The sequence below is a fragment of the Choristoneura fumiferana genome, chromosome 13 (genome assembly GCF_025370935.1).
Source record: "Choristoneura fumiferana chromosome 13, NRCan_CFum_1, whole genome shotgun sequence".
Lineage (NCBI taxonomy): Eukaryota > Metazoa > Arthropoda > Insecta > Lepidoptera > Tortricidae > Choristoneura > Choristoneura fumiferana.
The window spans coordinates 11,561,160-11,586,952 of record NC_133484.1 but is presented as its reverse complement, the minus strand read 5'-3'; the positions used below and the strand labels follow the sequence as shown (position 1 = coordinate 11,586,952).

Genomic DNA, 25,793 nt, shown 5'->3' with positions numbered 1-25,793 from the left:
ACTAGAATTATCAGTTAAACAGTTCCAGGTACGGTGGTTTCAACAAAATTATTTTGTTTTATGATAATTTGAAGTCGATTTTTTTAAATATTCGTTTAGTATACATACCGTCAAGACGAATCAGCCCGTCGGTTTCTCCGAGAGAATTTTTGGCAACACAACGATACGAGGAGAAATCTTGAGATGAGACTTTTCGTATCGTGAGCTTCATTTTCCTGCTGTATCCTTCATCACTTAAGTTTGTGATGTACTTATTTCCTGTTGGTAATAAGAAGCAAATTGAACTTGTAAGTTATTTTTTAGTAAAGATAAAATATTGTATACAAGGTGTTAATTAAACAATTAAAAAACCTCAGACACCCCTAAAATATTTTTTCATTTTAATTTAAATAGTTGAACGCATTTATTTTTGAATACCTTCATTATTTCAAAAAATATTGTATACAAGGTGTTAATTAAACAATTAAAAACCTCAGACACCCCGAAAATATTTTTTTTACTTTAATTTAAATAGCTGAATGCATTTATTTTTGAATACCTGCATCATTTCAAAAAATATTAGTGTTTTTTGCTAAGTCAGTAATTCTACTTGATTTCTAACTCTACTCTCATAATTTGTATTTGTCAGTTGCGCTTCGACGTTTCCAGCATGTTTTCAGCAGAACTGACAGCAAAACAGCCAGCATTAAATTATCTAAATAGTACGCAACTTCGCTAAAACATTTAATTGGCACAAGTTGCATTCGTAATTTGTGACTGGGCACAATAGAAAAGGAAATTAAAAACGCAAACCGTGTAATCGATAGGTACTACTCTTGATTCTGAGCAACTTTCTACTTACTAATTTCCGGTTTTCAATTAATAAATTAATACCTTGTATAATACATCCTATTCAAGAAAATATAATGTATTATATACCATATTCTGTTGTTTTCTTGGTTGCCCTGAAAAACAGCGCCATGACTGAAGAAATTACTATTAATATTTAGTGCACTGTTAATATTTAGATTAAGATTTCATGTACAATTTTTTTTACACCAAATAAATTTATTCTATTCCATATTTTTCTTAGTTAGTTACCAGACTTAGTTAGTACCTAGTTCTTACGTAAGATAATTTTTATACAGTAGATAGGTATTATCATATCTAACTAAGTTTGGTCTAACATGTTTCAGAATTAGTTTACAAGTGCAAATTTGAAACTTAAAATCGATGTATTAGGTAGGTACTTCGATTTTATTAATGGATGCATTCCAACAACCGATTTAACCGACCGATGATATTTATCGAAATCGATTCACGTAACTTCCTAAGAAAGCTTGAGTAAGTGGGCTCATTTATACTTAGGTATCAAATGATCAATCTATAAGACCAATGCCAAAACGGACCAAGTGCGAGTCAGACTCGTGCACCGAGGGTTCCGTACAAATTTGTAGGTACAGATAGCGTGCGAGTTGAATGCAGTCGGGGCCTGAGGTGAAGAGCGGGAGCCTCTCCCCCGCTACCACACGCCTCGCCTCAGTCGCCTTTAGTATAGTGCTGTCCTTGATAGCTATCGTACACCATATCGACCGCGTTAAAACTCATGTTGCACCCCGTATTATTTTTTGTTTCTAAAGATGACTGATCCGAGTTCGTTTCCATTTTTTTTGTTGACGGTTTAATCGAAATACATCCATCGTGTTGAGTCATTCTACGACTACGATGGATGAAACAAATAAAAGGTTAGGTGCTAAGTTCTGTTTATATACATAGTTATGTGGTTATAGCGCGAAAGTTAAAAAAATGAATAAAATTAAAATAACTTTTTTTCCAAATTTATTGACATACTTTCTGCATGTCGATAAATTCGTCATCATTAATTCTAATAAGGTCGCAATACAATCCCATTCCTGAGCTGCATTCAACTCGCGCGCTATCTATATGTAACTATGACTATCCAAAGTTAGTAGATAGAGCCCTTCTCCGTAGCAAAATGTACGTAGTATTGGTCATTTTGGATGGTCATTGTTATCGACAGACAGACATTGGGCGGTTATTAACATACGACAGACAAGATTTTCAGACTTTTCTTATTGGTTGTGCTAAAAGCAAACTTCACACTAAACTTAAAGTCCCAAGGACAATTCGGGTTATCCGACATTATGTAACTAATATATTATCTACATACCCTAATAACACGCAACTGGAAACTGAGATGTAAACCAACTCACGGGTTTCAACATACTGGATCAGCCTAGTTTGGGGTCCACTGTATACCTACTGCTAAAAATGTAATCCTTTGTGTGTAATAATAAATTTAAATTTAAAATTACATTTACATTGCCAAATATGTGTGAATTTAAAACGGATTACTAACAAACTTAAAAAAACGTTATAAATAGGTAAAGAACCTTTGCACTGTTTTAGTGCTAATAATTAATTATCTTTAAAACAGTTAAAGTTATGCCAATTAACCTGTTAAATATTCGATTAAAGTTAAAGAAAATCAAAAATAACACAGTGTATACAGATCTTTAACACAATGTTCGTTGGATGACTTGGATGTAAGCCGGTTGGCGGATCCCTTACAGCAAGTCCAGCACAAAATTGTCGAGACCTTTACGAATACTGTGTCACATTGAAGTTTAATCCGATTCCATTTATTTCATGTGTGTTTGCCAACTTTACGGTTCGTCGTTTTTTCGCATCGATTTGAATATACCAATAAAATAAAAAGTTTTTGAATGAAATATAATTTTTTTAGCTAGTTTTACACTGTTACTGTTTATAAATTATTTTTAAAGGCTTTCAAGTACTTAAAGTAACATCAGATGTATTGTATTGTAAAACTCTTTATTGTACATAAAAAAACATGAAATTCACAGAAAACAGGATAATAAGATTTGAAAAGGCGAAGTTATCCCTTAAAGGGATGTCTTCCAGTTAACCTTTGAACGATGGACAGGATATCAGAACCAAGAGTAAGTAGACACTACGAGTACAAAGGAAAGATAAAAAAACGAGCAATGTCGGATACGCCCAGGATAGGGTTTTGTAGCCATTGCGATAAAGTGAAGTATTATTTTTCTATGAATTTTCTATTATGTTAGGAATCTTCCAAGCTTAGGTATATTTTATACCTTAGGCTGCTATTTTGTAGTCTTAAACTACTAATAATTCTCAAGCAAACTTAGGCGTTAAAGTTTTCCTTGTGAGTTTGATATACTTACTACTATCACGATTTTATTCCACTACTAGCTTTTAGAGGGGGGGAAGCTCGATTTTAATGAAAATTTGCTCTTTAAAATTGAATATTTCGAAAATAGATAACTGGACCGAAAAATTGTCTTCACAACTTTCAAATGATTTTAAAAGATCTATTCAACGATACCCCATACTATAAGGGTTAGACGAAAAAAAAAAACACTCCACTTTACGTCTCATTTTTTTTTACGATTTTGTCGGCATAGTTGCTTATATTGGAGCAAAATTACATCTTTCTAGTACTGATAGTCGCTGAGCAAAGGCGCAGACGAACAGACGGACGGACATGGCGAAACTATAAGGGTTCCGTTTTTGCCATTTTGGCTACGAAATCCTAAAAAAGAACCGAAATTTTAAATTGCTTTATTTTTCTATCATTTCATAGTCACTTTCTTGTCATTTTGTTTTCAGACGTGTCAATTAACAATAAATGAACCAAGTCACCCGAACCGAGACCCTTACAGGTGAACCTTAATGCTGGAAGACATAGGTGAAATACATAACACGCATAAGGCTTGTGCGTAAGAGACTACGAGTACGTAGGTACCTAAGGCTCGAGTTGCTTTAGTGGTAAATAGTGTTTAGGCAGCACTTCCATGAAGTTGAAGGATATCACTTGAAAAACACATCCCAACCTGCTCCGCAGGATATGTGATAAGCCGAGTCTACGTGTTATTTCTCCTCCCCAAATCGTAGCTTTACGGTAGTGGGCGTCTGGACTGATTCGCGCTCGTAACCGAATAAGTTAGAACTGGTGGGCTGAAGTTGTTTTTAAATGCCAGAATGTTTTGACGGATGTCCGGGCCCAAGTGAATAAAGGATGCAATTACTTAAAAGTTGGAATTCCTCGCGAATTCAAGGAGTTAATCAGAATTTATCAATTCTGCATTGGAAATTCGGGTTATTGTAAAAATTTTGGACTAAAATTACTCTCCAGACGGATTTATATCCTTAAAGAAGTATTTTGCTACTTAAGAATTACTCAATCAATCAGTTATGAATAGTTATGCTGATAAAATGAAGAGACGGGTTGGTTTAGACAATTTTAGTAGTGTAATGAAATTGTTAAGACTTCATTTAAAGTTTACTTGGTTGTTTAATTGATTTTAATGCAGTCTTTTCAATCGTCATTTCATCTTCAAGATGTTTGGGCGTATAAATTAAAACAATGGATATTGTAAAAGGCGTAAAGCTTTTACAATAATTACTCTTTTAACCTTTTTGTTGGTAAGTACATGGTTTTAATGTATTGCTCATTTGGCAACGTCTGCACTAATCTGATTCTGCAGACAAGGGTTCTGACTCAATTATCACGGTTTTCGTGTCGCAAGCCTCCATTTTTGTATGGGGATTAGACAATTATATCCTTTCTTATATTTTAAAACAGCTCAAAAAATCTTCAAGCAATTACGAACGACTGTTATCCTTTGACATAAAACCAACACGCCTAAACCCTAAAGCCAAAATGAAATCTATTATAATTACACATGTGGTTTTATTGTCGTTGTTAACAAGTTCTATCTCAATAGAGAGATTTCATGGCGTACCTTCATTTGAGTTGGACAAAATTAAGTGAAATGATCATTCGCAGAAACATATTAGGATAATAATTTATGCGATGCCAAGTCCCTTGTGCATTCCAATTAACTCACATAAATCTCCTTAGCGTGAAACGACACCAGCGAGCATGTAATCAACCAACCATGTGGTAATATTATTTATCCAACAAGTGTTTTTGTCACATTTAATCACTAGTAGCTCTTTCCGAAAAAGCCGTGGTGGCCTAGTGGTTTGACCTATTGGGTCGTGGGTTCAAACCCCGGCTCGTACCTCTGAGTTTTTCGAAATTCCATGTACATCGTGAGGAAACCTGACAAACCTGCGAAGCAATTCAATGGTGCGTGTGAAGTTCCCAATCCGCACTGGCCCGCGTGGGAACTATGGCCCAAGCCCTCATGTTCTGAGAGGAGGCCTGTGCCCAGCAGTGGGACGTATACAGTTGTGGTCATATAATAAGAACGATTTTTTTATAGAGAAGATTTTTTCAAACTGACAAGTGTTACAACTGTATGTATATTTTTGTACTTCTCTCGGTATCGTAAAACTTTTCCTTACTAGCGGTAAATTCATTATACATATAATTGGCTAAAAATAAATAGTAAACTTTATATATTACATCTAAACCTAGTATTACTACTTACTGGCTGTCATATAATTAAGAACGCTGAATAGTTTATTTTTTTATTCAAATTTAAATAGAGAACGGACCGCCGCTTTGTGTTTTAGGTTATTATTGAATAATTTTGGCGCCATTTAATGCCGTAAAAGTCTTAAAGGCTATTGCTTCATATAAAAACAACGGGAAAATAAAAGTTGTGATAAATCTAAAGAAAAAGTAATACTAAAACTTCGCGACAAGAATTTCGTATAAAACATAGCCGATCATCTGCAATGTTAAAAACTATGGTTAACACGCCATAAAGCATTTTGCTACGTATCGAAACTACTTCAAAGTACCTAGAAAAAAAAGCGTCGAGAGATCGAAATATCGTACTTGGAAAAAGGGTCCGTTGAGAAAAGGATATTTTGCGAAAACAACCCTTCAGCAATCTGAAAAAAGTTGCACGGTAGGATGAAGGTGCCTATGTTGAAACGATGTCATCTTGCATTTGCAAGAAGTGAAAACTGGACAGTCAACAGTGGAAAAACGTTATTTTTTCTCGGAATTCAAAAATAAATAGGGTATTTCTGATTGGAAACGGGATATTGTAAAATTTTGGACTAAAATACTCTCCAGACGGAAATACCAAGAAGTAACTTAAGAATTACTCAATCAATCAGTTATGAAAGTTATGATAAAATGAGGGGGTTGGTTTAGACAATTTAGTAGTGTAATGAAATTGTTAAGACTTCATTTAAAGTTTACTTGTTGTTCAATTCATTTAATGCAGTTTCAATCGTCATTTCATCTTCAAGATGTTTGGGCGTATAAATTAAAACAATGGATATTGTACGTAAAGCTTTTACAATTATTACTCTTTTAACCTTTTTGTTGTAAGTACATGGTTTTAATGTATTGCTCATTTGGCAACGTCTGCACTAATCTGATTGGCAGACAAGGGTTCTGACTCAATTATCACGGCGTGTCGCAAGCCTCCATTTTTGGTGGATTAGACAATTATATCCTTTCTTATATTTTAAACAGCTCAAAAAATCTTCAAGCAATTACGAACGACTGTTATCCTTGACATAAAACCAACACGCCTAAACCCTAAAGCCAAAATGAAATCTATTATAATTACACATGTGTTTTATTGTCGTTGTTAACAAGTTCTATCTCAATAAAAGAATTTCATGGCGTACCTCATTTGAGTTGGACAAAATTAAGTGAAAAATGCATTACATATTAGGATAATATTTATGCGATGCAAGTCCCTTGTGCATTCCAATTAACTCACATAAATCTCCTTAGCGTGAAACGACACAGCGAGCATGTAATCAACCAACCATGTGGTAATATTATTTATCCAACTCCGAAATTTTTAAATTTGACATTTGTCACTAGTAGCTCTTTCCGAAAAAGCCGTGGTGGCCTAGTGGTTTGACCTATTGGGTCGTGGGTTCAAACCCCGGCTCGTACCTCTGAGTTTTTCGAAATTCATGTGCATTTGAAATTTACCACGAGCTTTGCGGTGAAGGAAAACATCGTGAGGAAACCTGCACAAACCTGCGAAGCAATTCAATGGTGCGTGTGAAGTTCCCAATCCGCACTGGGCCCGCGTGGGAACTATGGCCCAAGCCCTCATGTTCTGAGAGGAGGCCTGTGCCCAGCAGTGGGACGTATATAGGCTGGGATGATGAGCTCTTTCGTGATAAGTTTCCTGTATTAATTTACTTAATACTCGTAGACGTATGAAAAGTATTATATGAGATCATGATAGATTGTGTATGTGCGTATATGGTCAAGTGATTTTAGGCTAGAAAAAAAAACTTTCTGCTTACTTTCTTGCGGCGAAATCTACTAGGGAATGGTCTTTCAGAAAGTATCGCTGGCTCAAAGAGACACGTAAAAGATCCATTCATTTGTGCCCTACTTTTAGAAACGTTTTGATTTTTAACCCCCGACAAAAAAGAGGGGTGTTATAAGTTTGACCGCTATGTGTGTGTGTCTGTGTGTCTGTCTGTGGCACCGTAGCTCTTAAACGGGTGGACCGATTTGAATGCGGTTTTTTTATTTGAAAGCTGGTTTTCTAGCAATGGATCTTAGACATGATTTATCAAAATCGGTTCAGCCGTTTCAAGATCATCAGATCTTTTGTTCGCTGCGGTAGGAATCTTAGACGCATAATGGATATTTACTTTACTTTCAAACATATTTGGGACCTAAAATTTGAAACACCCATGTATGTTATATAGTTTTGCAAGATTATGGAATTCTCGGCCTGATGCTGCAGCCAGGATATCCAGAACACTAGTAGGTACACTCTTAATCAAACTATAGCAGCTTTAAAAAATACAACATATTTAGTTTCATGTTAACCTTAGCGGTCCCCCGACACCGACAACGCTTAGATAAAAAAATATTACTAGATACTTTATACTAAATTAACTTAGGCTAATTTTGCGGGAAATCAGCATAGTCCCCGCGGGATAGAGATAAACGAATTCTTCGCAGATGAAGTCGCGGGCAACAGCTAGGTAGCGCATAATTATTTTTTACTTTTTAATTGTCTTTTCAAGCAGTGTTTTTTTCGGGCGTTTTTATTTTTATTTTTGCTGGCGTTTTTTAAGTCGGGGTTTTTTCAAATTTTAAATTTAATTGATAAAAATTGTTTACCTGATATGATCATGTCTCCGCGGTCAGTGGTCCAGTAGTTGATGGAGGAGGGATAGGCCTCCGTGTGGCACTCCAGGGTCACGTCCTGTCCCAGGTACGCCGCCTCCAGCTGGTTCGGGATCGATAGCATCGGTGGGACTGCGCACGTGACACACAATAATTATCATTTATTAACCGTCGTCCTAAGACGACTACAATCACACCACAAACCCGCAATATTTTGAAAACATATCCCACGATACCCTATACTATGGTCTAATCGAGAAAAACAAGTATCTCCACTGGTGACCTGTCGTTTCGCCGAGTTTAATTACGCAGGTTTTAGACCAAATTTTTTTTGCATCTCGTGTATTTGAATTCCTTGCTGTTCTCAGGATTCTAACCTAGAATCACTCGCTGACGCTCGTGATTCAATTATAGAATCCTTCGCTTACTCGGGATTCAAAATCAACACTCGCAACAAAAAACAACTTTGCTCTCTTGTTGCACAAATAACTATTACACGAACGTCGGCTTAGTATATTTTATAACCAATTCTTCTCAATATCATTATTATAAGTGAATTTTACTCTAATCTTATATGTAAAATTCAGTGGTGTCGCACATGTAGTACAATTTGAGAGAGAAATAATAGGTAGGTACCTACGCATTGCAATATCTATTGTACTGTTGGCTTTGTCGTGTACAAAAGCTCTTGGTGGATAAAATTTAAATCATTAACACATGTCCGTGTACCTATTTAGTTTTTATGTCAACAATTGTCATGACTTACTCATTAATTCCCAACAAATATGTTAATGGACCTTAATGGACGTTAAATGTAGCACGATATCTACATATACATGATAATCAGAAATACGTAACCTATACATCTGTTAATATAGATTAAGTATAATATTTAATTCAGAAGGCGCGTCGCTGGTTAATCGAGTAAAAATTACGTGAACGTTTTACGTACGTTGGAGATGAAGAGAGTCGCGAAGCGTCGGGAGCGGGAGCCCGAGAAGCGGAATGTGAATTAGGGGAAGACAGCGAGTCATTGGTTTCGGAGGCGAACGAAGGAGGGCCGCGGCGCACGGCGCGAGAGATAGTATCGCCATTATCGCGTCCGTACCGTATTCACGTCAGCATAATGCTCTAATTGGGCGCAATTACGGCCGATCCGGCGGAAGGCGCCGTCAGGTAGAGACGCCGTGTCCTCGTAAATACTCGTTAACGACGCCCGCCCCGAGAAAAATAATATTTCTGAACGCTGACTCCCGCCAAAAGAAAACGACGTGAAAATGCTCACGTACTTACCAACGGAAGAATTTGAGGCCAAGTTAATGGGGCGGGCAAAATGTGCGGGCATTTTCTTTCTTCCTGATGAGGAAGTGATATTGGTACAATTTGCTTGGCTGCTGTTTTACGACCGACATTCGGGCTGAGTGACGCGCCGGGCTCTTTATATCAAACGGTTAATTGATATTTATCTCACTTCGCGATTGCGGCCTCTGCCATCCAGCTAAATGGTGAATGAATCTCCGATATTAAATTATACAACTCATTTGTATTACCATGCACATGTACAGGGCGAGGACAAAGTTATTTAATTAGCACTCAAGTTTATTTGACAGTATAAATTTTGTGCTACATAAATAATTCACACGAAATTTGGCGACATTTCATATTCATTGATGTAAATAGTTGATAAGAATTTTCATTCTTATAGGTACTGCAATTTTAAGTGATTGTTGTGTGAGACTTAGTAAGTACTAATAGTAAGAGACATGGACTTGATTGTATATATATGCAGGTTTTAAAGGAGAAACTGAATTGATAAGTAAAGAAAGTTTAATTTAAACTATAGCGTTCAATAATTATCAAAGTTAAATGCAAGGCAATCTTCATTATATTATTTATTTAATCAAAATAAGACGTTACTTTCTATGGAAAACTAAGATAAATAAATGAATACATAATAATATCATGGGACACCTGATACCACATGACCTAGTCCCAAACTAAGCAAAGCTTGTACTATGGATACTAGACAACGAAATAAACATACTTATATAGATAAATACACACTTAAATACATATTAAGACCCGAGAACAAACATTCGTATTATTCATACAAATATCTGCCCAGGCCGGGAATCAAACCCGGGACCTCAAGCTTCATACTTAGTCAGGTTCTCTAACCACTTGGCCATCAAGATATTTTTCTTCTCATTCCAGAACCATACGTACAGAAAAATTTATGAGACGTATGATTGTTTTTTGCAAAAAACAATTTATTATAATTTTCAATAGACCACATTGTTTTGTTTATGGGTTGTAACTTCTTTAAACTGTCATTCCTGCTAGCAAATTTAATTATTTGTCTACTGAAGACCAGCGACTAATTTTGAAATAGAACTGTTCTTTGTTTACATACAAAAAAACCGGCCAACTGCGAGTCGGACTCGCGCACCGAGGGTTCCGTACAAATATTTTCATTATATGATGAAGTAACTATAAATGTATGCTTTTCGCAATTTTTCCTTTATCTGTGCTATAAGACGTTGCTTCATATCAAATTTCAAGATTCTGAGTTCACGGGAAGTGCCCTGTAGGTTTTGATTCCCTTGCGAGTGTCGAAAATTTGCAGCATAAACGGCTGTATCTTTTGATTGCGTTCCAAGAAGAAGCCAACGGGCTTAGAAGTTTGATTTTTTCACAGCTCCAAGGAACAGTAGACCTGAGTATGAGTATTTGATATGAATTTCAGCTTGATACCTCCACGCGTGTCTTGACAGACAGGCAGACGGACAACAAAGTGATCCTATAAGAGTTCCGTTTTTTCCTTTTGAGATACGGAACCCTAAAAAGAAGTTCCGTTGCGGATGCTAAATAAAAATTTAGTCGCTGCACTTATTATTTCCTATTGTTTATTGGATATCTAGCCTTCGCCATAAATGTACATATGAGTCAATTGTTGCACAGAAAATAATAACCGATTCTAAATTTGGTAAACACAATATCATGTGCCTAATTAGATTGCTGCAAACGACTTTTCGTGTGAGCAATTAATTGACAATAGAGCCGAATACTAATGAAATTTATTTTCTAGATCATGCTTTGATGTCAAACAAAACAATTCCGTTTGGTAGGAAATGAATAAAGTAATTAATTTAATTCAAATGAACGATTAATGAGGGAATGCTTTCTAATTCTAATAAAATAATATCTGCAAAAATAAGGAGATTTTTGAAAAATAGAACCCAGAAAATGCTCTATTTTGCAATCTTGAATTAGGAAGCGCTTATTTTAATACCATGTTCAACTGTATGTTTGTATACATAAACGGTTAACATTTCACATACAGTTTTGTTTATCACAATCAAATTTAAAATAAGAATGCCTGTCAACCTCGGGGTGAAATGACAGCATAGAAAGCGTGGCCTAGGCTATTTATGTCTTAGGGCCTCCACTAACTCGCGCGGGTGTACGGCGCGGGTCTCTGCTCTATTGGAACAGCACGCCAGCAAGTCAGCAGAGGCCCTTTAAGCATGTTAGTTTAACGTTTGTCCACATAAAACATTGGTTCTCACATAGTTCTCACCTTGTCTCACTTTATCCTAGTTGTATGTAAATAGTTCCTTAGATCACCAACAAACTCAGAAAATAGTTACTTCCTGATGTTCGTGTTCATATTTACAGTTTTTCCAAATCAAAAACTAAAAGAGTTTGGCGACTAAAGATTCGCAAATAAAAATATTTTTTACCTGGTCTGTCTCGAAAATGCATTGGTAGACTGTATATGCGTTTAAGTTGGGGGAGGTGTTATCACCTACATCAACAATAGGACAAATCTCGGAATGGCGAGGGAACGAAGGGTTCGATTTCTGGTTTAAGCGATTGGTTTTTTTTTTCAATGTATTCTAGCGACTGTAGGCAGTGGTGGCGCAAGACTTAAATTTGGCGCGGGCAAGATAAATTTTAATAATAATTGGAGCATACAGTAGCAAACACAAAATATATACATCTAAGTATATCTATATTACTGTTTTTGCAAGGCCCTATGATGGCACACTACACATTAGATGACGGATTTCTAAATGTGCCAAAAAACAAGAAACATTCAAGGCGCGAGGCCTCTTAGACCGCGAGGCCGTGGGCAGTGGAGTGGCCCACGTCGCCCACGATTTGCGCCGCCTCTGACTGTGGGGTTAAACAAAAACAAAAAAAAACAAAAGAAAATTGTTAACAGGATACATTTTCTTAACTCAGCCTCGACTGCAGATTCAGCGCTGAGTTTGAATAATAATCACAGCCATTCACAGCTTTTCGCGTTAACTCGTGGACGTTACACTGGAATGTGGTATCGTCGTTGATCAACGTCGAAGTCAACGCACGACTGACTTCGAGATACCTGACTCCGTATAATATTTACGAGCATGAAGTCTACAGACGAGGTCAAAGAATACTACAGCAGACCTTGGTAAAGCTGTAAAAATACTTACATTGCACCATGAGCATGACGCGTTTGCTGATAGAAGGAGGCACGCCGTTACTGGCAATGCACAGATACGCTCCCATGTGCAGTCGTGAAACCTTCGATATTGTCAAATTCTCCCCGTCCACTACGTTCACTGTGTACAAAACAAAAGAGGTGAATCTCGGGAGTAAAGAGAATAAACATAAGCATAGGCTCTAACGGTAATTCCGATATTTGCTTACATAATTACATAATAATCAGGGGTCGGACAAAAAGTGCCGATGACGTCTAACCACTTATAGGATGATTTTAAATAGTATTTTTGATTTTCATAAACAATTATCACTTATCATTTATCAACCTCTTCATTAAACGATATGAAATTTATTTTATTCACTGAATTCCATTGATTTATTGACGATTATTTTGTTACTTCATTAATGCTACTTTGTTACTACATGTCACACGGAAGTTTAAATTAAAACATCATCTTGTGTGCAAGATTACGTATATAATAATATCACACCTGGGACTTAATCATGACGATATATTGCTAAAGTGTAGGATATCAAGATTAACCGCGTGCAATGACCGCGTGAGCTTTTCGAACTTGATTTTTGTTTATGTCTTGTTGTGGTAATTTCTGTTTTCATTGCCATTTAATTTAATTTAGTTTTTATTAATTTTTGTTTTCATTGCCATTTTAATCATACACATGTAAATATTTAGAACTTGGTTAGGTATACATGTTTCATTCAAAAATAAATTATATTACAATGTTGCGGCGCTGTGAAAGAATATTATTAATCTAGAAGGCCGAGCCAATATCCAGTACAAATAATACACCTACTACTAGTAACTTCTATCTCCCATTGTTGATACAATTGTGCAAATATTTCTGCTATGCGATGATTGTACAATTTGGCCTTATTGTGCGCAACAATCGGTTCAAGTCGTCGTCATTCCGCCGGAAGGTCTGTTTCCCGAACCATTGCCCCAATGATTCGCTTAAACAGAATGATCGTTCGCTTTGTCCTCCTCTATAAATATATTTTAGGATAGAGACAGAATGATAATATCCGTGTTCCGATTATGCAATCGAGGGTCGGAGGTCGAGGGTTTTCGAGGCGCTCGCGTCGAGTGTCGTCCGCGGGTCCATTCACGTGAACTCCGGCCTGTACTTTCGCGCTCCAGAGATTTCCTTTTATTCCATCTGTTTTGTTTCTCCGTGAGAGAGCCAACGCCAGTATAACGATCGGATGCTTGAGAATTTTTACCGGTTATTTATCGGAAAAATAAGTGCTCCTTGCCGGCAGTGTTGATAATGGTGTAATTGCGTAATTGGTTTTGGAAAACGTGATCAAGGACTGGCCGGGAAATAAATTCTAGTGTATTTTTCACCCAAAAAAGTATGTACATATAACATATTTATTTAATCTCTTGGGACCATTTATCCAGTCCACCTACGCTGCACGCTCGTGTCGATATCGTTGCGCGCTCGCGGTGAAATCGTTGCTCGCAGCAAACTCGCTGCGCCCTCGCAAACTCGCTGCGCCCTCGCCACGATTTCAACTCGCCCGCAAATCGCTAGTGTGATAAGGCCCTAAGGGCCTACGCTAACTGACACGGTTTGCACAGAGCGGGTGGACGCCTATTGAAAAATAGTATGATTACAGCGCTAACTGGTCGCGTCGCGTGCGTCGGATTTCACCTGTGTCCGTACCCGCAGGCATGCGCCCGTTCCGTGCAGCCAGCTAGCGTAGGTAGGCCCTAAAGCATTCAAGAGAGCGTCATCGTCTACGTTGAGAACCTATGATCTAAATGAGCATTTTCACTTTAATGAATGACACTTTAATTTCTTTTTCACAATGAGGTATTTTGAGTTATTTTTATAGAATCTAACACTATTGATTTGGACGAAGAAAAAGTGTCCCTAATTTTTTGTCAGTTTTGTGTTTTTTTTTTAAATGCCCATTATTAACACACTTATCTCACCTACGTCGCCGTTGCAGTTGAATTCTTGTCCGTCTTCCCGCCGCCACATGACGTAGGGTTCTGGATAGCCGATAGCACGACACACCATCGTCACGTTGGTGCCCTCACGCACCACCATATCCGTAGACGTCATATTGTCGATTATCACAGGAGGCACTACAAACGTGATACCAAAAAGAGTAATTTTTAAGACAGTTTATTTTAAGAATTTAAAATTAATGCAATACTCGTAATAGGGGCGTTTGCCCTTCGCGCAGAATACCTTGGGTTACTAATAAATCAATAGTTTCTTGTTACAGTAGCAAAACACAGGTATATAGAGGAAGGAAAAAATCATATTTGGTGTAGTGTCCAGAAGTCACAGTGGGGGATATCTTTCTGACAACAAATATTAGTGGGCACATAACGTAAAGCGCATCATCGCTATCGCATTTACCATTTCATTCTGTCAAACATGGTATAAAATGGCGGTGGAAAGAGATGGTGATGCGATTGCGAGCGTTTGCGTACCCAGGTCTTTATAATGGTTAAACTAAATTTTGACTTATAGGTGCTTGTAAAACTAATTATAAACTTTTATATATACTCATTACATATTACAAAAATATCGGTTTAATTAATTATACCCATACCACTATCAAACTGTAAGACATTTGTTAGGAAATCAGCACGTGCTTGCGGATTATGGCATCTTGCCATGTTTAGTAACGGGCTTAAAGGATTAAACATTATATTATACGAAATCTTACCAACAACTTGTGGATATGTACCGACCACTTGCTCGTTACGTAATTAATTGTGTTTAAGATTCTATCCCGCAGAGAAACCCCGAGCATAGCCCTCTCCATAGCCCTCCGAGTAACTTTGAGACTCCTCATGAGGCCCATCGTTAGCGCCCACGCGCGTAGGGATAGAATCAGAAATGTTGAACATGAAACTACCGTGAGACTCACTCATATTAAAAGATGTTATAACGGATAACTCACGTCTTAAACCGAGTTTACCTCGACATGTTTCGGGCTATTTCGTAGCCCGTTTGCGTGTAGTATTTATCTTTCAATATGAGAATCAAAAATGATTATATCCGCAGTAGAACTAAGGTCACTGACATAGCTCGACGAATTCGAAACCGAATTGGCAATGGGCGGGGCAGATTGCTCGCAGGACTGATGGCCGATGGGGTTAGAAGGTTCTCGAATGACGTCCGCAGACCGGGAGACGAGCTGTCGGAGGCCTCCAACAAGATGCAGCAACGACCTGGTTAAGATCGCGGGATCGCGGTGGATGTAGAAAGCACAAGACTGGTCTGAGTGGAGAGCCTTGCCATGCCTATATCCAACAGTGGACGTCTTTCGGCTGACATGATGATGATGAAGATTGTTAACTGCTTAGTATTATATAAAGTCAGTGTCAAAGTCACTATTGATGTACACAATAACCTGCGCCGCTATCCACCTCCTGCGTGCTCTTGATGTGTGTAAGATGTCAGTGAGCTCACCTTACGACCTGCAGATAGCCCTTGCGGGAGCGCATGTGGTCGGTGTTGACCTGGCACATGTATCAGCCGCGGTCCATCTCCTGCGCGCTCTTGATGTGTGTAAGATGTCAGTGAGCTCACCTACGACCTGCAGATAGCCCTTGCGGGAGCGCATGGGGTCGGTGTTGACCTGGCACATGTACCAGCCGCGGTCCACCTCCTGCGCGCTCTTGATGTGTGTAAGATGTCAGTGAGCTCACCTACGACCTGCAGATAGCCCTTGCGGGAGCGCATGGGGTCGGTGTTGACCTGGCACATGTACCAGCCGCGGTCCACCTCCTGCGCGCTCTTGATGTGTGTAAGATGTCAGTGAGCTCACCTACGACCTGCAGATAGCCCTTGCGGGAGCGCATGGGGTCGGTGTTGACCTGGCACATGTACCAGCCGCGGTCCACCTCCTGCGCGCTCTTGATGTGTGTAAGATGTCAGTGAGCTCACCTACGACCTGCAGATAGCCCTTGCGGGAGCGCATGGGGTCGGTGTTGACCTGGCACATGTACCAGCCGCGGTCCACCTCTTGCACGCTTTTGATGTGCAGGTACCACGAGCGGTGGTCGTTGTACGACAGGCTGATGCGAGGGTTCTGTGTTATTATGTTGTGGTGGATGCTCAAGATAGTCTGCGTGTCAACGCGAACCCATGCCACCTGGAAATAATTAAGTTCTACAATAATGGGTTTTATGTTTAATTTTAAAAATACTGGTAGTGGTGCTTTTGTTGGAAGTATCAGTATCTGTTACTATGTATCGGTGTAAAATACCTATAATGATTACGATCAATCACAGTCAGCTGCATACTTAATGTACGTATGCATGCATGCATGTGTGTAAAAGTACCCCCCCCCCCCCCCGGTGTGGTTACCGTATACCGTTATAGCGCGTTACTCTTTCTATGCAGCTGACTGTGATTGATCGTAATGTTTATAGGTCACTGATGCCCTTTAAATTAAAGGTGTTTACATTTTCTTTCAATAAACTAGAAACTTTTACTTTGTTCGTTTTCTACCAATGAGGGCTATCGCGTATTTATAAATTCGCTGCTAGAGGCGCTAGTGTAGCGTGAGGTCCTCCAAAATGTCAAATCTCAATATTTATAATTAGAATAATATTGTGAATATTTTGCATTACCTGAAATTGATTATGGCAATTATGCGTTACGAGGCAATGCATGTCAGTGTTTTGAGACAGTTTTGTCTTTCGGAAAATTTTGTCCTCCCTTTTTTTCTGAACAAAACGGGACTACGCAACACTGTGGTTGCTCGATATTATTATGGTATGGTTTTAAGGTGTATTAAATATGATTTTAATCTAAACTTGGTTTACACGCCCGTAATAACCGGGTTTAAAGCCACACTTAAAAACTTTACACAACAGTGGCGCCATCTAGAAAGACAAAAAATGATAGCCTTCGTTCTAATGGTAGCGGAGGAAGAAAGTTAGTTCTTTGATATGGACCTGCGCAAACTATCGTGAATCAATCTAATATTTTCTTTGAATTAACAAACTACTACTAATTAGGTGTCATGCTCACAACTTCATCCTTTCTGACGCCGAAACATATTATTAGTGAATAAGCTTGTGTCAAAGAGGTTTTGCTTTTTTCCGAAGTCATGTATTCACATTTGGTAGGTTTTCCTAATTTGTCAAAAGACACATTTATTAAATTGCCTCACGCGAAATATAATTCTGACGACTATATTAATGAGACGAAGAACAATTTAAAGCGATAAGTTTAACAACATATTTTTATGTATGTAAACTGGTACGTTTCGCAACGAAATTTTTATAAGTAATTATAAAAACCAGACACTAGCTACTGAGAATTTAAACGCTCATATAAATCACGCTCTAATTTCACTAACTAGTCCCCTGCATGATTAATATCTGGCGAATCGTGCATTCCGAGCAAAGTGATATTAAGTTGGCTTGTTAAAACTTTCCCGCGCACCCAATGACGTGTACCGAGCTCCCGACATGATTTCGCGCTATGAAACTGCAAGCCAGCGCGGATAACAGGGTTATAAGACTAATATATTTCACAGATAGTGTAAATGGTGAGATTTAGATAAGTGTACAAAAATTAACTAAGCACGGGTTATAACTAGGTATAGTATTCTCATTCTGGTGATACATTTGTACAATGTACAATTTATATGCAGTCGTCGTAGCCTTAATCAGTGTGATCCAATTTGGTGCAGGTAAGTTTACCTATCCTGTTTTGGATTTTTTATATGAATGAAGATAATGCTTGTCACTGCAGGAACACCACACATGGATTACGTCAGCGTCACTATAAAAAAAATATTTTTCAATTTTAAACATAATTTATTTACTTAGCGGGAGCCCGCCGCAAAGACGCTTTAATTAAAATATTCCACTTGTGTCAAATAACGTAGATATTACCACGGGATCGGGATGAAATTAAGAGGAGTTTCTCTGCCGGCCGCGCGGCCGCGTTAGGTATTCGTTTGGGATATTGCTGTCTTTATCGATCGTGACATAAGCGCTCGCAGCCGTCCCCCCCCCATGCCTTCCGCAACGACGTCCGTAATTTATATCGAGATAGCTGTAGGCTTTTCAAGATTTGGGCGGTTGAATTTTAGGTTTCGTTGTCCTCATACTATACGAAAAGTATAGCACAGAAATCAATGATATTTTACATAGATTTTACAATTAAGATGTTCATTATAATTTCTATGCCTGTGGTTTTTTCGATTTTTGTAAAAATGCTTTATCATCTTTTGTCGACTTTTGAGCTCCTGTAATTCTGATATTACACATTTATATGAAAATCTGAAAAACCACAGGCATAGATAATTACGTCTAGTCCATACTTACAAAATTTCATCTATTTCTGTTGCCTAGTTTTCAAATGAGACCGGGACTACGTCTGTATGGAGAATGGAACGAAGAGACTTCTCTTAAAAAATTCAACCGCTATGATTATGCACATGAAATTTTGGCGCGGCTGTTTTATATACAACGGTAATCCACGATGTAATTTTGAGAACGTTCCATGAGATTTTTTTAAATACTGGAATTTAAGTTCAGCTACCTACTGCTTCTGATGGTTTACGTGTGAAGCCGCGGGTAATCATTAGTTGAATAAATAAATAAATTCCTTAGTTACGGCATAGCATAAGTAATAAATAGTACATGTTAACGTTACGTTTACGCTTAGGTTACGGTCCACCAGTCATGCAATATAAGTTAGTCTTCACGATTTGGGAAAATTAACGCTAAACATCTCAAATGTGTATTTACTCGACTACGGCAAAGCCAAAAGAAGCGTAATGATTTTAGCAGTCTATGTATGTTTGTATTTACGTATGTTCCACCGTAGCATCTAGACTACTCGTCCGATTCTAATAAATAAGGTGTCAATCGATTCGTTATTATGCTCCGGGTGACATAGGATACCTTTTTATATAAAAAAATATATTGGTCGGATTTTACGTAAAAAAAACTGAGTGATTGAATTTTTTTTTTAGCTTAAGCTGACGTGTGTGGCATTATTAGATAGGTCTATAAAAATGATCTGGAGGTTTCTTAGTAGGTTTTTGGTTTAAGACAAGGGTTAAGGAGCTATGAGGTCCGAAAGTCGTCAAAATTGTATTAGGTACAGATAAAGTACAGTTAAAAAGTTATCTGCTATCAATTTCAATTGAGCGGCAACACTACATTAGTTTGGTAGCAATAAACAGGTAAAAAACCATCACACATTTCCAAATCTCAACAGATTTTAGTAAAAATTCCTTTCTATAAGCATGCAACTTTTAGTTCACTAGTTTGTCACTGGATGACGCTCTCAGGTGCAGTCCCCATTCATACCTCGCTTTAAGTAGAGTAAGGTCATTGGAGGGTTTACTTATCAGAGATCTGAAACCTCTTCAACTCCGTCTAACTCTAAATACAAAGCCAGAAGCGTGGAAAAAGTCGGGTTCCAAAAAGACTACACGGTAAGTCATATAGAACACCGAAAAGTATAACTTGCCGATATTTCTAGCGTTTGTGGACTACGAGAAATCCTTTGATTCGGTCGAAACATGGGCGGTGCTTGAGTCTCTCCAGCGATGCTGCATTGACAATCAGTATATCGAAGTGTTAAAGTGTTCGTATAGAAACGCCAGTGAGTCCGACTACAGGAACAGAAGTCGAAAGCGATTCCCTTGAAATGAGGCGTCAGAGAGGCTAGAGGGAGTTGTCATAGGTACATATAAATAATATGTATAAGTATCTCCGAAAATATTTACTGCCGCTTTGGAAGACGCCATCAATGTGTCAACGGCGAATCATGGTCATGGCAATGTTGATGGCGCATGGCGGATCTCAGCATGATGCTCAAAGACTTTAATCGACTGGGCCTCAAAATGAACGTGGACAAGACGAAGGTCATGTTGAATGCCCATAAAGTGCCTACCCCTATTATGGTTGAGAATTCCGTTCTTGAAGTTGCTGACACGTATGTATACCTCGGAAAAACCGTCCAATAGGTAGGTCCAACTTCGACAAGGAAGTCAATCGTCGAATCCAACTGCATGGGCAGCGTTTGGGAACCTACTCAACATTTCAGGTGGTAGGACCTTGTGCAAGGTCCACCCGGATTGCTACCACCATCTTGCTCGCTAAACCTGCCGTGCATAGGTTGCAATGGAGGAGGCAATGGGCAGTCCATATGGTACGGAGAACGGATGGCCGTTGGGGCCGAAAAGTTCTCGAATCGAGACCGCGGAGCGACAAGCGTAGCGTAAGACGTCCACCAATGACATGGACGGATGACCTGGTTAAAGCCGCGGGTTCAGCGTGAATGCAGGCCGCTTTCAACCGAAGCAACTGGAGGATTATCGCGGAGGCTAATTATCCAACAGTGGACGTCCTACGGCTGATATGATGATGATGATCTCAATCTGCGGAAACTTTTATGTACCTAACCCTCGTGATGCAGTGTCCTTGGGTGAGGTAGAGAGGCAAAAAAATCTTAAAGGCAAATCTTAACGGCATTATTACGAAAATAAAACCCCAAAATATTTTAAATCAAAAATAAGTTTAAAAAACTGAAACTCGACTACGGAAAACACGTGAAATAAAAAATAAGAAAATGTTTAAGAACTATATGCAATTAATTTGCTCCTCCGTGACCACAAATATGAACCTCCGCAAAGTGACGCCTGATTCAATCAAGCAAGAAAATATTCTTATCTGAAATTTTTATACACAGACTTCAGGAGGAGTGCCGTGGTCGCATGCCACCTTGCCTTTAAGGCTTGCTTGCTTACCAATTAATTTTATGGTGGCATGCGATCACGGGACTCCTCCTGAAGTCTGTGTATAAGAATTTCAGATAAGAATATTTTCTTGCTTGATTGAATCAGGCGTCACTTTGCGGAGGTTCATATTTGTGGTCACGGAGGAGCAAATTAATTGCATATAGTTCTTAAACATTTTCTTATTTTTTATTTCACGTGTTTTCCGTAGTCTAGATTCAGTTTTAAACTTATTTTTTTTTAGGATAGTGACGTTGACGTAGATACTTAATCGATGTGTTAATAGGTATAAATAGATTTCCTAATTTGACACCATTTTTTATTCTTTCCCATATTGTAGTACCTTTACATTCCCGGTATTTGTAGTAAGTAGGTAAATCACCTGCTCACTTAATTTCGTATTTTATTCGTATAATAAAAATGTTCTATGTTATTTGATCGGAAATGTGCTGGTCGCGAAGCGCCGTCGCACTGAAAGCTGCACTACCGGTTAGGATATGGGACGAATATCAGAAACAGAATTGCGGCGAATCGTACAAATTTCACAAAACGTTTGCCAATGTGTACGGAGTTTGAAAGCATAATATTTTCAATATTTCATGTCTAATATTTTATTCTGACTTACCCTTACACTAAGATTGTTTTTATTATCATTATCACACTAGCTAAATAGAGAATACTATACTTACACCAACAATTAAAAGTTTACAATAAAGTTTCTTAAACCGACAGATTTTTGAACCTAGAAAAGCAGTCGCCTCTGGAGAGATCTGTACCTATCATTGTTATGGGTACTCTACGTATACGACTAGAAGAAATAAAAGCTCTTTCAACACTACATCAGGGCCCTACAAATCGGAATGACGATTAGCGGAGAATCTTTGGAGGACTTTCGTACTTTGGTCCCGGGGATAAAGGTACTGGATAAGAAGGGGTTAAACTTGCTTGGTGGAGCAATTTTTCCCGAAGGAAAACTACCCTAGAAACCAAAAAGCAGGCACTGGTTATAGCCCAAAGCAACCTTATGCAGTTATCGGCGCATGTTTTACTGACTCTTTTGAGGCATTATTTTGCGATGCTACGGATGATTTATGTGCTCAGAACCTCTCCGACCTGTTGTTTGATGGTGCGGTCGGGCTGCTGGACGTCACGATTAAGGACGCGCTAGGGAACATCATAAATGCTCACTTGGACGATTCACAGTGGTGTCAGGCAGCTCTTCCTGTTCGGTATGGCGGGTTAGGAGTACGGCGCGTGCGTGATGTCGGTCTGGTCGCGTTTTTGGCTTTGGCTCATGGTGTGGTGGATCTTGTTGCTCCACCTGTTGGACGTTGGTTCCCTGGTAGAGAGGGCGGTGTCTCTTGCAGGATGCAACGTGCGTAAGTACCTTTGCGGCATCACACCTGAGTCACACGTCGAGGGCAGCTGCTACTCGGTCGAGACGACTGGCCCCTGGGGAGTGGACGCCAGGTCGTTGGTTTGGGAGTTGGGGAGCAGGATGAGGGACAGAGGAGGTGACCCCCGTTCCGGGTCGTACTTGGTCCAGCGGGTCTCGTTGGCCATACAACGGGGCAATGCCGCTGGAGTAATGGGTACGTTTGGGCCAAGTACGATGCGGAGGGATATTGATTATTTTTTGTGTTATAATTTAATTTATTATTATTTTATTAATTTAATGTACTGTTTTTGTTGTTTTTAATGAATTTTAATTGTTTTAATTCTAGTTTTGACAATATTATTTGATTATTATTTGAATTGTAATTTTAATGTTTTGTGACAAATAAAAAACTTTATATACTGGGAGAAATTAAATGAATAATAAAAATAAAAAATATATATTGACCTACCGACCACCATACCTAATACCACCATCCACTATTGTACCTACCTATGTTCTAGCAAATAAAGTTACTGATTACTGATTGACTGACTCATCAATACCTAGCCCATACTCTGGGAAGCCCTGGAAATTTCATATTTTGCATAGAGGTTCACTCAATGAAGTAGACAAGGCATTGGACGGATTTTTCGGGATTCGCATGATAAAGGAAGTACCTACTACAACGATGGCGAATCTTTAGGCACCAGCTAGTAAAACATAATGGTTGAAACGAAATTTCAAATGAGTCATACATATAATCATTTATCGACTAGAAGAACGGAACCAACAATATGATCGTTTAGGTACAGTTTCTCAGGAAGCTTGTTTTCATTGGAAAGTCTTAACGGGCTTAGTGAAGGCGGAATGGAAAGTCTGCAGACTTACATTGCTCCACTACAGGAGTTTCAATTTGGGGGCTCGAAAGAATTAAAACTGCTTTATGAGCTTACCTAAAAGGACCCTCGGCGTATTCATTTCATTTGATCTAATAAATTAACAAACTTAAAGAGTACCACAACAAGTTTATCTACACGTGTATACCTACCATAAACCCTCGATAATGTATTCAAAAACCGGAAATTATTATTAAACTGTTTTGTTAAAACTACTTAAAACAAATTTCTTACCTGTGATAATTTTATTATTTCAATAATAACATCGAAATTGATTTTATTAGGTACTACATTTAAATCTCGACTGCTTTTTAAAAACAAAGCAATTTAATTGGTTCTCAATTCTAATATCAGTCAAAATTACGTTTTATTCGAAATGAAATGTCAATTGCAAACAATATTGTCAAATTTCGCATGTTAGGTAACATGATATTGAACGATATTATGAGAGTTGGGGCAGCGTCTAGCTTATCTCTGGACTAAAAAAATCTACGGTAAGTTATAACCGTCAGACAAGTTTACATCTATTTACCGCCATTTTTAGGGTTCCGGAGCCAAGATGGCAAAAACGGAACCCTTAACCCTTATATTTTCGTCAAGTCCGTCTGTCTGTCTGTCTGTCCGTCCGTCCGTATGTCACAGGAATTTTACTCGAAAACTACAAGATGTATATCAATGAAATTTGGAGTACAGATGTCTTGTCAAAGACGCTATTTAGTTTTGTAGTTAAATAACAAAAGTAAATATTTAACGGGGGGGGGGGGCACTCCATACACGTAACAGAAATTGAAAAGATAGTAAGGTTTCTCAAAAACTTTTTGATTTAGGGAAGATTTCTGGAAATAATCGCTCCCAAAGTAGCAAAAATTGTGTCCCCCCTCTATCTTGTAAACCGTTTGTCCAAAATATATGCACAAATATGGAAAGGTAACGCTTAATAAATACTTTCAACGAAAATTGGTTTCAATATGATCGGATAATACCGTTTTTGAGTTATTGCCAAAAGTTTAAAACTTTCCGGAAGTTAAGTGGGATTTTCAATTGATTGTTAGTGTTTGATTAATAGAAGTTAGCAATTGCAGTCATAAATAGATAATGTTATCGCAGGTAACAAAACTTCCGGAAAGGTTTAATGCACTTCCAATGTCATATGATAGGTAAAGTGGTGTATGTAACAAGTTTCGACATCAGCAAAGAGGTACAAACAACCATAGAGACAATTTTACATGCCAGAATTTGTTGAATATTGAACGGTGGACACTTCGAACACCTACTAAAATAAATTAAAGTATGTGAAAATAATGAATTTTATTCATTTTAGACATTATGTTTCATGGACACATTTACTTCTTAAGACGTACACAATCGATATCTAAATAGAAATAGTGCAAGGTTTTTTTTTTCAAAACAACCGGGTTCGATTCCCGAGCTGACTACAGGTTTTTTTAAATGCATGAATGCAGTTTTTTTTTGTTATTAAAATCGATGTCATGGTTCCTAAGAAGAAATTTTCGTATGTCGTATAGTTTCAGACTTTCCCATACTGACCGATATAAATGGGCCACCCTATATACGATTAATTACGTATTAAAAAACTCGTGTGATGTTAATATGAAACTAGCCTATCAGCTCGTTTCAAAAACCCACACTCGTACACCCACACTGCTTCTCAGTACCAGTCACATAAATAACTATTAATATTTTCTGGTAAAATGAAGTTTTCGGGAGAATAGTACGTTTGTATTTCTATGATCATCTCTGTCGTTGTTTCAAATGAAAATCGTAATGATTAACAAAAAAACTTAAGTATTTCCCTCGCATGTTTATTAAGACGGTTTATAATGGACTGAATTGCCTTGTTTGTCAATCGAACCGCTTTCCTGCAGTCAGTTTGTCTCAAAAGGCTGTGCAAATTCGGCTTATACAAGTCTCGAAGGCCAGCATTCATTAGCGCGACACGGGTCGCAATCGCAATGCTGTATGCAACACAAATCTGATTGGCCGAACGTGAGCCTAAGCCAATCATTCTGATGTATTTGCCATGCTGACGCGTTTAGTTCAAATGAAGGTAGTGCATTGTAGTCTGATAAATTTGTTTTTTTTTGTTTAGAGAGTTTTGAAATGAAATAAAAATATTTTGTCAAAAGTTGCAAAAAAGTTTTGACAGAGATAATCATTT

The 25,793-nt window shown here is 38.1% G+C and overlaps 1 protein-coding gene across 1 annotated transcript in view; it reads right to left on the bottom strand.

Annotated features, from left to right (window-relative positions):
• The window catches only part of LOC141434065 (lachesin-like), a 77,127-nt gene that overhangs the window by 8,302 nt on the left and 43,032 nt on the right, over positions 1–25,793 (bottom strand). Inside the window, exons 3-7 of the mRNA XM_074096322.1 lie at positions 16,516–16,723; positions 14,541–14,696; positions 12,571–12,699; positions 8,084–8,221; positions 109–258 (exon numbers count right to left, since the gene is read on the bottom strand). Of these exons, the coding sequence (XP_073952423.1) occupies positions 109–258; positions 8,084–8,221; positions 12,571–12,699; positions 14,541–14,696; positions 16,516–16,723 (781 nt within the window). The remainder of the gene's footprint in view (positions 1–108; positions 259–8,083; positions 8,222–12,570; positions 12,700–14,540; positions 14,697–16,515; positions 16,724–25,793) is intronic.